This window comes from Papio anubis, chromosome 3, assembly GCF_008728515.1.
Source record: "Papio anubis isolate 15944 chromosome 3, Panubis1.0, whole genome shotgun sequence".
NCBI classification, from domain to species: domain Eukaryota; kingdom Metazoa; phylum Chordata; class Mammalia; order Primates; family Cercopithecidae; genus Papio; species Papio anubis.
Genome location: NC_044978.1, coordinates 149,237,319 through 149,251,860, shown reverse-complemented (window position 1 = coordinate 149,251,860; position 14,542 = coordinate 149,237,319). Strand labels below are relative to the sequence as shown.

General features: G+C 43.6%; 1 protein-coding gene across 1 annotated transcript in view; it reads left to right on the top strand.

Annotated features, from left to right (window-relative positions):
• The first annotated feature begins 2,537 nt into the window (after nucleotides 1-2,537).
• The window catches only part of NWD2 (NACHT and WD repeat domain containing 2), a 200,214-nt gene continuing 188,209 nt past the window's right edge, over nucleotides 2,538-14,542 (top strand). The window contains exon 1 of the mRNA XM_003898567.5: nucleotides 2,538-3,006. Coding sequence (XP_003898616.2) covers nucleotides 2,856-3,006 — 151 coding nt within the window. The 5' untranslated portion in view covers nucleotides 2,538-2,855. The remainder of the gene's footprint in view (nucleotides 3,007-14,542) is intronic.

Below are 14,542 nucleotides of genomic sequence, written 5' to 3'. Positions count from 1 at the left end.
CAATTACACCCTCTCCCTCTCATTTGTTTCTCTGTCTCTCTCATTCTTTTTGATTCCTCAGTTTATAATAAAGTGTTACCACCATAGGTGACACCTCCTTTATTGGTATTTGTGTGTTAAGAAATCAAACCTATCTGGTGTTAGCATGTCAGATGCTTGCAAGCCAAAGAATGTGGAGGAAGACTCTTTTTGCATGTGCACGCATGCATGTGTGTGTGTGTGTGTGTGTGTGTATTTTGAGGGAGATGAGTAATTGGTATCCTCCTTAGGTAGAATACTCCAAAGACAGCAGCCTCTCTAGCTGAGGCAAGGTTGATTGTGCAGAGAGCCTTTTACAGCGTAGCCCACAGACAATATGAAATTCTCTCTCCTCTGCAGCCTTGGTCTGCAGTGACACTGGCAGATGCTAAACTTCGGCCTGTCTAGAACAGTTAATTAGGTTATAGAGGCTGCCAAAAATCCCAAAGTCATCCAAAGAAAATACAACACTTTGAAATCTGAAGCAAAGGTCAGAAGACACAAACATTAATCCTATTTCTAAGAAGAGAGAAACAAACAAAGAAGGAAGGGAAAAAAGAAAGGCAGGAAGTCAGGTCCCTGCTAATCTGGCAGCTTCTAATTAATCTTTTATAAACAATATTGAGATCAGGCATAAAGTGATCCTAGCTCTTTTCTCCAGTAATAGATACTGTACATTCACACATGATGATATGCAATAAACACCGTATATTTGTGACCTTTCCACAGCTCTCAGTCCATACCTCTTGAGACAACAGAGGATCCTTCAGGGACCCCTTTCCTGCTGGAGAACATTTCCACCTGAGAATGAGTCTGGAGTGAAGAAATGGAATCAATTAAATAGCTGGGTATGTTCAAGCCTTCTTTATGGGCTGCATCAAATTATCACAAAGTAAGAACTGCTGCTGTCTGCCTCCTGGTTCTCAGCAGTGGAGAGGCAGCCTTACAAACCTAGAGACCCAATTCTTCCAAAGAGGTTACCCCAGAACGTGTGTGCTGGGGCTGGAGTGGGGTAAAAAAATGAACAGCAGTGCATGGGACTTCACTGCCACCAGCAGGCCCCAGAGGAAGTGCAGGCCCAGAGGAGGCCAGGCTGTTTAGATTAGGAGCATCCAGGCAAGAAGAGAACACATGCATCTGAACTGCCTCACCCTGTGCCCGCCCACCCCTTCTTCCCCAATCTCAAAGATTTGGAAAAACTGTTATTCTTCCGTAAAAGACAGGTGTCCCTGCCCAAAAGCCCAGAATAAGTGATTTAGAGACTAAACTGCAATTAAGGCTACAAACACTCCCTTCTCCCGGCGCCCTTAGTCCCTAACACATTTACACTTTATTTTGCGAGGTCTTCGTTCCTGTCCTGGCTTATGCAGTATTTCTATGTGTGCAGTGGAGTGGAAGGGACACGGCGATTTTACATCTGGGTCCCTCTGCGTCTCATGTCACCTAAGACATGGACTGGACCCCTGCGCCCTCCACCTTGAGCCCGGAACCCGAGGACGGCTGCGCGTCCGCTGTGGCCGCCCAGGATCAGCTTCAGGTGGAGCTGACCCACGCGTTGCACTGACTTGGAAAAGCGGCTGAAGTGCACACAAGAAGCTGCTGCCCACAGCCAGCTCTGATTTCTCGCACCCCGGTCCCAATCCACGGCCACCTGCACTTTGCGTAACGTTGCGCAGGGGGGCGCTCCCGAGAACCCACACCCTCCCGCCCGCCCCAGGTGCGCACCAGCCCGCGCAGGGCTCCAGCAACCTGGCGGCCGACGGGACCAGGAGCCGCCAGGCGAGCATAACAGCTGGTGAGTGCGCCTTGATGGGAGCAGAAAGGCCCCCTAGGAGCCTTAAAGGCCTCAGAGGAGCTACCCGCGGAGATCCGCTCCCGGAAAGGTTCCGGGACCACGCGGCGTGGAGCACGTGGACTGCGCAGCTTGGCTATAAAAACCCCCGCTCAGACGCGCGTGGGGAGCAAGCGGAGCGGCAGGACGCTGCCACCTGCGCCAGGAGAGATAGGGATGAAGCGACCCTCCCTCCAGGACGCCAGAGACAATCTGGAGACTTGATGCTTCAAACTCTCCGGGCCTGGCTTGGGGTTGTGTGCGTCGAACTTTGAGACTGGATTCCCTGCACTTGGGCAGAGACGCGCAGACGCCCGCGAGTGTGGATTCCCGAAAATTCTCAGGGCTCGTGTGACCTTTAGGAGAGTTGGAGGGGGCGTAGTAGAAATCTCAGGCTAATTGATTTCTTGTCCTCCACCACGGAGGCAGCCGGGAGCCCTCGGCTGTCCACAGAGGAGCCTGGGAGACCCCTGCGCACTCCCGAGGCCCCCGCGCCCAAGCCCGGGCCGTCCTCTAAGCCGCAGGTTATTTCTGTGCCCGAGAGAGGCGGACTCGGATAAAGTCGGGACGCCTTCTCGTACATAAAGTTTCATCTGCTCTCCTCGCTCGCACTGTCCCTGCCGCCTGGCGGCCCCCTCCTCCCACGGTGGGCGCGGGCGGGGAGATGGCCGCCGGCGCTTCCCGGCGCAAACTGGCGCTGCGCGGGTAGCCGCAGCCACGCTGACCTCCCGCTCCAGCTGGCTGCTGCTCTGAGCCCTGGCAGCGGGCAAAGGCGGAGGCCCAGAGGGGCAAGAGACCTCTGCGACAGGGGCCCGAGGGTCCGTATGGCAGCTCGTCGCCGGCGGGTGCTGTGCGCCACTGAGCTCGCCAGTGGCGCTTCGGGCTCGGAGCGACTCTGAGCCGCGCCGCCTGCAGAGATCGACCCGGCAGTTCCGCGGAGCCGCGGGCAGGAAACCGAGGAGCAGGAGGTGGCGGCGGCGGCAGTGGCTTTTCCTCCCAGAGGGCGATGTGGCCGGCAGGCGCGGGCACCAAGCTGCCCTGTCCCCGAGACTCTGCGCTCCGGCGGGCAGCTTTCTCTGGTAACCTCACAGCCCTGCCCTCTCACCTCGTGCCGGCCGGCCGCAGCGTCCGGGTCTTCATCAGCGCCAACCCTGAAGGTACGTCTTTCGCTCGGGTTTGCCTGTCCGTCCGCGCTGCGGGAGCGGGAGTGTGTGTGTCCGCCCTCCAGCCCGGTGCGCCCTGCACTCCCTTTCTCCAGCTAAAGCCGTGGCCGCCCTGAGCGCGTGGGAATTTAATTTGAATCACTTTTCTTCTCCCCTCGCTGGTCGGTTTTGCCTGCTCACTTCTATTAGGACACCCATTCTCCACCCAGAGTTATTCCCCTGGGTCAATCCGAGAAACATGCAAGGCATTAGCCGGCCCTCCTGGAAGCACCATTCTGCCGCCGCCACCACCTCCTCCTTTCCCCCGCCCTTTTTTAAGCGGTTTCTTCTCCGAGATGACCGCAAACGCAAACAGTAGCTCTCCTCCCTGAGGCGGGTTCCTGAGTGCGGGGCTCCCTCCGTGGCCACTTTTTCCAGCTGAGGCGAGGTGAGTTCCTTGAGACTCTCCTCCTGCAGGTGCGATGGTGCCCTTTGCAGAGGCCAGTCAGACTTTTGTGAACCGGAGGTCCAGGGGGACACGCTCTGTGGGTCCCGGAACAGGCTTCGCGGTGGAGCGCGCAGGATGAGCTCATCTTCTCCGTTGGGTCACAGGGCTTGGTCTTCTGTATCTAGAAGCTGGCCTACTCAGTCATGTTCGTGCTTAAGGCACCTGGTAGGCACTCCATGAAAACTTGTTGATTTCTTGTTGCATTCACAACCACAGAGGTTGAACGCTGGGCGGTCAAATCCTGGCTCATCACTACCTTCCAATCCTTAGTCCTCAACGTTAGATTTCATTTCCAGTAAGTGGGGGTTTGGGGAAGGAAGGATGTATTTGTACTGGGGCTGGATAAAACTGCAGGAATTACTCTTTTCTAGGAAAAAAAAAATGTTTGGCTATGAGTCTATAGGAGACTGACAGAGGTGAGAGGTTTGAGAATTATCGTTTTCTGCACTCTAACAACACTTTGGGTCGAGGAGTCAAGGAGAAACGTCCACATTCAAACGATCGTTGGATATAATTCTCATTTGAAAACCCAAGGTTCTAGTTTCTTGAAAAAGCTTTCGGAGAAGACCCACAAAAGTAACTTCCTAGAAAATTACCGTTTCGGAAAAAAAAAATAGCACTAGCAGAATTCTGAGGTAAAGCTTACATTATGAGAAGGAGTTGGGGAGAGAATCAAAAAGATAACATGCACTAATTCGCATTAGAAAAACGATATGCTTTGGGGAGACGGCACGACTGTCCTTTTATCAGTTTACAGCTCACTTTCAAAGAACTTAAGGAGGCTTTTAGGATGATACAGTACACTCAAAAAAATCATTCTATCTCCAAGATGTCTTCTAGTATTTGTACCTAAATCTGGATTTAAAGGGAAAAAGAAATGGAGATATTCAGCCTATTTAAGGAAATTTGCAACTTAAGTGTTCAGGATTACTTCTTAAAATATTGCTAGAACATTTTTAAGTGAGAGAATTTTGGTAGAAAATGTTTAAATGTTAGACATTTTTAGTTCTGAGCTTTAAAATAAAGTCATATGAAATGTGTTTCAATCTGCTGCTGACGTGAAGCTAGCTAAATCACTCTTTTCCTTTAAACATGCTGCTTCTAAAATACAATAAAAATTCTGTTAATATGTGTAATTTTTTCTTGCTCTCTAGATTTGCAATTTCTAAGATAAAAACGATACTGAATTTATACTATCAGCTTAATACTGAGTTAGTACTCAAGGTTAATGTCATTTTTTAAGCCTGTCCATATTATTCTTCAAATTCCCTAGTTTCTTGAAATAAAAGATTTAGCATAGATTAACCCTAGGAAAGCGAACAGGAGGGAGGAGCCAGTCATGCCCCTTGGCTAAGGTTTGAACTGGACAGCTTCCACAAGGATCTTAACAAACAAAACGAACGTGAAGCTTACCTGGGAAGTTTCAATAGGGGCAGGATCTCAGATTTTATCCAAATTGGAGAGCTGATGGCATATTAAATAAAAAAGACAGATGGGCATTTTTAATGATCTGAATGTGAAGCCTTAAAATCTTGGTAAATGCTCTGTCAGAGGCAGCACTTGACCGTGTGATCTTTATGGATGCAATTTAGAAAGCAAATGCTTGTGTTTTGGTACGATCCAATATTAGATTCTTGGCCAATACTGAAGAGCCTCTCTACTGTCAAATTAAGACAGAGAACATTATCTCATGCTTTCCTTTACAAGCGGAAATCCAATTTATGTTCTAAATAAAAGCTGCTTTGTGTTGAACTCATAGGAATACTCAGAACCCAGCAAAGATTTTGTTTGGAGTATTGTTTTAATAGGTATTGCTGTACAAGGCTTGCATGGAATTTCCCCATCAGTAACGAAGATAATAGAATGGAATAGATAATAGAATGAATAGAATTTTTTTTTTTTTGAGACGAAGTCTCGCTCTTGTCACCCAGGCTGGAGTGCAGTGGCGCAATCTCAGCTCACTGCAACCTCCGCCTCCTGAGTTCAAGCTATTCTCCTGCCTCAGCCTCTGAGTAGCTGGGATTACAGGTGCCCATCACCACGACCGGCTAATTTTTGTACTTTTAGTAGCAACAGGGTTTTGTCATATTGGCCAGGCTGGTCTCGAACTCCTGACCTCAGGTGATCCACCTGCCTCAGCCTCCCAAAGTGCTGGAATTATACAGGCATGAACCTCTGCACCCGGCCATAGAATTTCTTTAGAATGAAAAAATTACTTTCCCATGTATTAGTTCATTCAATATATTAATTTTGATTTCTATCCTCAAACAACTCTCTGAGGGTAGGGTAGTGGACCAGGGGTGCTCCATCTGTTCTGCAGATGAGATTACTGAGGCTGTCTCAAATTATACCACTTGCCTGAATTAATATAGCAGAGCGAAACAGAGTAGAGCCTAGAGGACCCTGAAAACACTTCTCTTGATATTATTTTATCCAGCCTAGGCTCTTGACAGATCTCTGTGAAATATCTCACACCACATGGACAAGACAATCCAGATAGGGGGGATAAGCACTGTCCAGCATCTTCTGACTGTCAGACTTAAAGAGTATGAACAGCTGGCAGGGAACATGGCTATGCTGACCCACTTTGCTCCCACCAAGAGGTAGCCCCAGGCATTCAAGGAAATTTCAGAATGTGCTGGACTCCAATTGACACATTCTTGTCCGGAAGTGTATCTGCCTCTGACTAGTCCCCACCATGTGGAAGATGCTGGAGAAGGACCCATGTGGGGGAGGTGATAGCATTATCCCAGATTTTCTTAAATGGATGGGCCTTGGACTTCATCTAGTTCCACCTCCCACCCAACATAGAAATTCCATCTGTGACATCTTCATCAATCCTTGGAAGTTTTCTAGTCATTTAGCTACTGTACTTCTGCCAGAACAGCACTTATAGCTCCTTGGAAAGATGATTTTAAAACCCACATAAAATCCTTTACTGTGATTAGCCTAAATAGCCCATGCATATGGAGATGAGAGGAACCTGCCAGATTCCTGTTATTAGAGTGTAAAGGTCCTCCTCTTCTCTGTCTTCATTCTTTATCAATTTATAGGAAGGTACAGTCTTAACACAGAAGGAAAACCAAAATATCACTTTTATTACTGATGAAAATGATTCAGATCCACAATCCATTATCTGTGATCATCTGGGCCAGATATGATTTTGGAATCTCTTTTTTCAGATTTGGAGGAAAAATACTTATATACTGTCCAATATGTGGGGTCTGGGGTAACAACCCATGTCGAATATGAATAAGTATATAAGGAAACATGAGTTCAGTCTAAGCCAGTGTTATACAGAACTTTCTGTGATGCTGGAAATGTCTATCTGATATGGTAGCACTAGCCACATAGGGCTACTGAGCATTTGAAATGTGGCTAGTATGACTAAGAACATGAATTTTTAATTTTATATAATTTTAATGGATTTAAATTTAAGTAGACTCATGTGGCTTTTGTATCAGATAGCAAAGCTCCAAGTGGAGTGATGCAGATTGTAAGTAGCTTCATGTCAGTCAAGGTCAGGTTTGGCCATCAAGGACTCAGGTCACTTCAGGTTTTGCTACCAGATGGATTGGAGGAAATCTTTTATTTTCAAAGCTTTGAAGATTTTTGGAATTGCAGGTAAAAGAGATGGACTTTTATTGGAGAATATGGTTTTAACTCTGGGCAAGGGACTTTCCCAATATTGAACCCAAGAATTAGACAGGCTTCACCCCCAGTCACTGTTAGCAGTGGGCAGAGCACAGACCACTCTCCCTGGCTCGTGGACAGAGTAGATCCCTTTAAACCTTAACACATGGAGAAGTAGAAGAGTATGGCAATTTTACGAGAGAGGAAACAGAGGCTGGGCTATCGTGCTCAGATTTTCTTTCCACCTGCAGCCATCAGATTAAGATACTTCTCCTCCCCTAAGGAGTAATTGACAGCATCCTACACTAGTGCATTACCTTTTGCATGCAAAAAGATATCTGAAGTGGAGAAAAAGATATTTGAACACTTAATGCATTTTTCTGTCCACTCAGATTTCTGTGCTGGTCATTATTGAGAGTCGTGAACTCTTGTCCACAGTGTTGATCAGGTGTTCATACCATTACCACTTGGTTTTCTTTTGTCTGCATGGCTTTGCATCTTCCCAGACTCTTCATGCCTTTGGAGTCTCCATAGGAAAGTTTGTTCTCCATTACAGTGGAAGTAACAGCAAGAAACATATTTTCCCTTTATGTGTGTACATGGGTTCATTTGCTGCAACTAGTGATCAATTGTTTGAACTTGCTTCCCCACCCAAAAGGCAGAAATATCTGCATTGAGAAATTCACATGAAACCTATCAGTATTCTTCACCATTATTCTTCTTACTTTTCCTACTATCCTGATTATTTCTGTGGCTCCCTTTTTATTGTCATTATGAGTAGTGGAAAAAAAATACTGCAAAAAGCATATATGTGTGTATATGTACACACACACACACATATACACAGCCATTTTGATACAAGAACATCTTTAAAAGCTAAGTTGTCAAGGGGAATATACTGAGTTGCTATATTATGATAAATGCACATAGGACACTTATAGTAAATGAGTTCTAAAATGTTAGTGGTTATATCTTCTAAGTCCTGAAGCAGACATTATTCAAGCGGAGAAATTATTGGATAAAATATATATAGCTAGACTTGGGAGCCAGGTTTCTTGCATTTAAATCCTCAATCCACTATGTAATGCTGTGATTTCTTGAGCAAGTTGCTTAACTTCCTTGTTTTCAATTTCACAGTTTGTAGAAGAAGTCAATGATATCCCCTGTCTCACAGAGTTATGGAGTAGATTACATAAGCTAATAGATGTAAAGCACTTAGGACAGTGCTGGGCATGTAGTAAATATTAAATAAATGTTTGCTATTTTATTATTATCTTTATTACATTCTACCATGATCCAGACACTGTGCAGGTATGTTTAAGCAAATATAAATATGTCCTGCCCTCAAGGAATGCAGTCTATAGAGGCATATAAATTAGAACTCAGTACAGTCATGCATTGCTTAATGACAGGGATATGTTCTGGGAAATGTGTCATTAGTCAATTTTGTCATTGTATGAACATCGTAGAGTGTACTCACACAAACCTAGATGATACCATTTACTATACACGTAGGCCATATGGTAAAGCCTTCTGCTCCTAGCCTACAAACCTGTATAGCATGTTATTGTACTGAATACTGAATAGGCAATTGTAACAGAAGGGTATTTGTGTATCTAGACATACCTAAACATAGTAAAGGTACTGTTGGCTGAATGCAGTGACTCAAGCCTGTAATCCCAGCACTTTGGGAGGCCAAGATGGGCGGATCACTTGAGGTCAGGAATTCGAGACCAGCCTGGCCAGCATGGTGAAACCCTGTCTCTACTAAAAATATAAAAATTAGCTGAGTGTGGTGGTAGGCGCCTGTAATCCCAGCTACTTGGGAGGCTGAGGCAGGAGAAATGCTTGAGCCTGGGGGGCAGAGGCAGCAGTGAGCTGAGATCACACCACTGCACTCCAGCCTAGGTGACAGAGACTCCATCTCAATAAACAAATATAATAAAGGTACTGTAAAAATACAGTATTATAATCTTATGGGATCACTGTTACATACGTGGTTTATTCTTGACTGGAATGTCGTTATGTGGCACATGGCTGTAGTAAAATACAAACTAACCCAGATCTTTCATGGAATTAGGTGCTTCCAGAAATCATTATAGGGGTTGGAGGAGCAAAAGTCAGGGGCACCACTGGGTATTTAGTTCATATTGTCAAAGCCGCCACCCAGAGGGTAGGAAACTGTAGAAGCCATTGCCGGTATCACAGCTGCCCCTGAGTACTGGGTAGCTGCTCAACCTCTGCAGAAACACATTTGTTGAAACCTGCATGTTAGCCACTATGACTGCTGGTGAAGGAACTTTGTCCTCCAGATCTTATGCAGGTGCATCCCTTTGGTAGAACCAGAATTGCGTTTGGACCCTGGCAACAAGCAAGTCTAGAAACTTCAGGTTTTTAGCCCCTGCAGTACTAAGGAGATAGATAATGGAAGGAAGAGATAATGAATAATCAACACCAAGAGGTAGTATCTAGCCAGGGGGAAGCAGACACATTCACTCACTCAAGCAGTACATATTCATGAAGCAACTACTCTATATGGAGTGCTGTTATGGTGCTTAGTATACAGAAAAGTGAACAAAACAGACTAGGTCTCTGCTCTTATGGTATTTCCATAAATAATATATATGTGATGAGCAGTATGCTAATGATATGAACAGATCATTAAAGGAGCACCAAGGAGGGTTATGTAAACCAACTCGGGGTGTGGAGGGGGTCAGAATGAGGGGTTAGTATGGCTCCCCACATAATGAATAGAGCCAGGGCATGGAAACTATTCTGCATGATAATCAAATATGAGGCAGAGTAATGATGAGATCTCCACAGGGAATAGAAAGAAATAGTCTTTATCATTCAGCAGAAAGCTTTTATCATTTTGAATAGAAGTGAAACTGATGTCTTGAGGTGATATTGTTTGCCCTTGAAGGTGGCTCATTTAAAATGAGGTTTGGAAGAAAGGATGACTTGGACTATAAAGGTAAACTATACATATGATTTTGCAGTTTAAAAAATCAGCTTATAGATCTTTTAAAATTCTTCTGTAAGCAGTGTGTATCAGAGCAATCATACCATTTGCTATTCAAAACAGTGTGTAAAGGTTTCATTTTATATTTCTTTCAGTTATCTATTGCTATGTATCTACCCACCCAAAACCGGAGTGGCTTAAAACAACAATGATTTCTTTCTCACAATTCTGTGGTTGGTATTTTGGGCAAGGCTTGGCTGGGTGGTTCTTCTGTTCCATGGGGTATTGAATTGAGTCAGTCATTCAGCTGCTTTCAGCTAAGCCTAGACTTGGCCAGGCTGGAAGGTCCCAGTAGGCTTCATTTACATGTCTGGCAACCCAGTTCTCCTCCATGAGGGTCTTCTCTCCGTCTCCAGCTTTTCTCTCATCTTTCAGGAGTCGAGCCCAAGAGTCATTATAGGGGATTGGCTTCCTCAGAGAAAGGAAGTGGAAGCTGTTCATCCTCTTAAGGCCTGGGCTTGGAAGTCCCAGAATGTTTATTTTGCTGCGTTCTGTCATCAGTGCAAGTTATCGGGCTAGTCTAGATTCAAGGTGGGGAGAATTAGACCCCATTTATTAATGTGAGAAGAGGTGTGTGCATATGGGGAAGGGAGGAATAAATAGTAGCTGACTTTAAAAATTACCACAACCCCCCTTTTATTTTTCAGTTTCTTTGACCTCCTTTTGTTATAATTAGATTATGTGAGACAACAAGAACATAATCCAGTATCATTGCAAGTATGATAGTAAGTCTTCAACAAGTTTTAATAATTATTGTCATTATGACTATGTGTTATTGAAGACTGAGAATAACTCAGTAAATAGCAGCCTTCTTCCCCTCTCAAGTTCTAAACTAACTGAAAATCAGTTTCTGATAAAAAGACTAAAGAGTTTGCAGATAGAAGATCAAAAATATCACCATTTTTCCTGATAAAGATAATGGAGAATGCCTTCATGCATCCTAATACTAAATAGCAGAATTAGATATTCTTCTGGCCACTCATTGGAGGTGGTGGGCCTCCAGAGACCTTCCATCCTGTGGCCTGCTCCAGAAAACAAGGAGCCTGGAGGAGAGAGTGAAGCCATGCTCCCCGGAACAGTTCAGGTCCCAAGGGGTAGGAGTGAGCAGGTGGGCAGAAATTGCCTGGTTTCTTCTTCCCTTGCTTTCCAGTCTGGGAAGGTTAAATGAGGTAAAGAGAGTCCAGGGGGTCCTCATTACATCACAGCCCATTATCTCATATAAAGAAGACAGTGAGGTACAAGCTACTAAAGATAATAGCAGGAACGATATACACGTATCTGTACACATGTTTCAGATACTCAGTACCAGAATACATTTGTAAGGTAAGTTCTTAGCATGGCCTTGGGAAAAGTCACATATTTCTCTATAAATAAGTTGTTTAAAGCCATTAAGTTTTGAAGTAGATTGATATGCAGCAATAGATAATTGGCAAATTAAAAAAGTAAAAACACACAAGCACCTTTTAAAGTGGCAAATGATGATTCTACAGGGTAACAGGAAGTAATTAGGTTTGATAAAGTAAGCCTAAGGTTCTTCTTTTTTTAATCCATCCTTAGCAAACTAACACAGCAACAGAAAACCAAATACCGCATGTTCTCACTTATAAGTAGGAGCTAAATGATTGGAACACGTGGACACATAGAGGGCAACAACACACACTGGGGCCTTTCGGAGGTTGGAGGCTGGGAGGAGGAAGAAGATCAGGAAAAATAACTAGTGGGTAGTATGCTTAATAGCTGGATAATGAAATAATCTGTACAACAAACCCCTCATGACACATGTTTACCTGTATAACAAACCTGCACTTGTATCTTGAACTTAAAAGTTTTAAAAAAATCAGGTTGGGCATATCAACATTTGTTGAAATACTAAAAGTTCCATTTTGTTGGGAAATCTCTGGCAATATGTATTTCACTGATACAGTAGGAAAATGTCAAAAAGCGACCAACTTTGAGCTCTAAGCATTGATGAATTCCTATCCAAAACAGCTGCAGAAGATCTGTAATACCAGCATTCAGGCATTAAAGATAATCTGTTTATAAACATAAAGCAACTAATAAACTGGGTAGCTTAAAGTTCAACTCAATTTTTTTTAAGTTTTGCTTGTAATGGTCATGTTATTTAAATAAATGTGAAACTTGTAGCAGTGGCTTGCATCACTTCTTCAAAGCTTTAGCTTCCATTTCTATTTTTGTTGAAACTAAACAGGATTCATTCAGCACATTGAAGTGTGTTGGCTAATGTATAATTAGAAAAGAGAGTTATGTGATAGAAAGTTAATAAAAAAGATGAAAAACTGCAGCTTGGATGCAATTCAAAGAGAATAATACCCCCCTTCTAATGAAATACTTCCTTGAAATCTCATTTTCAATCCAAAATATTTCAAAGACTGTGAAATGGCATGCTCAAAACAAAGAGCAGAGCACAGATGTCAGGTGTCTTATTCCTAGAGTATTACAGAATTTCACTCAGATGAAACCACAAAATTGACAGCGTATCCTTCATAATATTTAATCTGATCTATTACATACAATGTCATTCAAAGAGTTTCTTGCTGCAGAATGTCTCCTTCAGGTTTTATTCTTAGCATCAACTGCAGTATTTATTAGATACCCATTGTGCACTAGCAAACACCTCATTGGTTGGTGTGGAATGTTACAAAGGGAGTAAAAATAACAGTATGTGCTGCTGTCTTTATTCTTCAGACTCACACATCTAAGAGGCAGGACAAACAACTATAAAAACTGCAGACACTGCAGTTGTGAAAGGGATGTTTACATACAAAGGCTGATTGGAATAATTAGAATCAGGTTGTATCTGATATCCCAGTGTGGCATGAGCTGTTCAAATTTAGCCAAAAGGGAAAGACTGAGAAGGATCAGACCTAAAAATCACCCATCTACTGTAGAGGGGTGGCCAGTGGGGAACTGGTTCTGCCATGTATAAGAAGAGGGAGTCCAGATCCAAGGGAGAGCATGGTTTTTGAAAGGGAAAGCATTTGATACCAAGGAGCCTAATAGAATCTGAAGGGTTACCCAGTGAGTGAGCAAAGCCTGGCCTGAAATGTATTTAATTTATCTGAGTGTCAGAAGAATAAGGTTTATTTAGATAAAAATTGAAGGAGTTTTGGCAGGTACAGAGTCTGAATGTCTTGGGCACAAAGTTCCCTTTCTGAAGTGGGGACTTGTGAAGGAGAATAAGGCAGCAGAGAGTGTCTGGCAAAAACAATAGGATCCAGCCCCTAATCATAAGGGAGGACTGAGGTCCTGGGACAATGTACAAATCTGCTGTTGGGATTAGAACCCAAGGCCAGAACTGCAGCCTGAGTGATATGACCCTGAGTCCCAGAGAGTTGGGACAGAAATAATACTAAACATTTCCTGGTTAAGGTTACTACTGAGCCCAGGGATTGGGACCAGCCCCCACTACAGGGGGCACGAGCTGTGGTTCCAGGTATGTCAGAGGATGGATGCAGAAGCCAGGAAGGGTTATTCAGTTAGAATAAGGGATTTTGAACAATATTTGAAAGATGAGAAATACTTAATTATCATAGTCGGAAAAGAAATGTTCCTGACAGAATAGGACATATCCTGGAAGTCGGGTAAGTCTAATTTCTGAATCAGTAGCAGTGCTTGGAATACTTTAGAGAGAAAGCTGGGGACCATATTCAGGCTCAGTGGAAAAGAGCAGTGATTAGTAATGTCTGCTGTGGAATGAGAACTGGTCTGTATCCTTATGTGTGCAGTGTCTGTGTGACTGTGGACACTGGGGATAGAGGAATGGAGCAGTGTAAACAACCAAGAGAAGGCTTTTGTTTTGTTTTATTTGGGCAAAGCAGAGAAGACAAGTCAGAGGAAAATAAGAAAATTTTGCCCAAGAAATAACTGGCGAGAAATTCCCAGATGACAGAACTGGTAAAATCACAGCTTTCTAAAGGGAGAAGAATGTGTTGAAACTGTTAAATAGACTGAAAAATCTACTTACATGAGGTGGAACCTGCATATGAGTTTGTTGCTAAGCAAAGAAGAGTAGCTTCAGAAAAGATCTCACTCAGTTAATGATATTCTAGAAGACTCTAATTAAAATGGAATTCAGAAACTACTGAAGTCACCGTGTGATAAGGAAGGAGTTAACCAAAGTTATCAAGTGCTTTACAAAAAAGAGAATCTGCTATGAACACTGAAAAGAAGACTTGAAAATAACAAATTCCTTTATGAGCCCTTTTGTTTTAAAATTCAGAAGTCTAAATCTATTTACAGAAGCAATTTCAGTAACAATAAGAATATTTAGGAAAAAGAAAGATCCAAAGATCTTTCTCTCCTCTAAGAAGCTACCATTTGGAGGTTTTACCCAAAAAAGGATAAGAGTATTCACAAATTGGGAGATT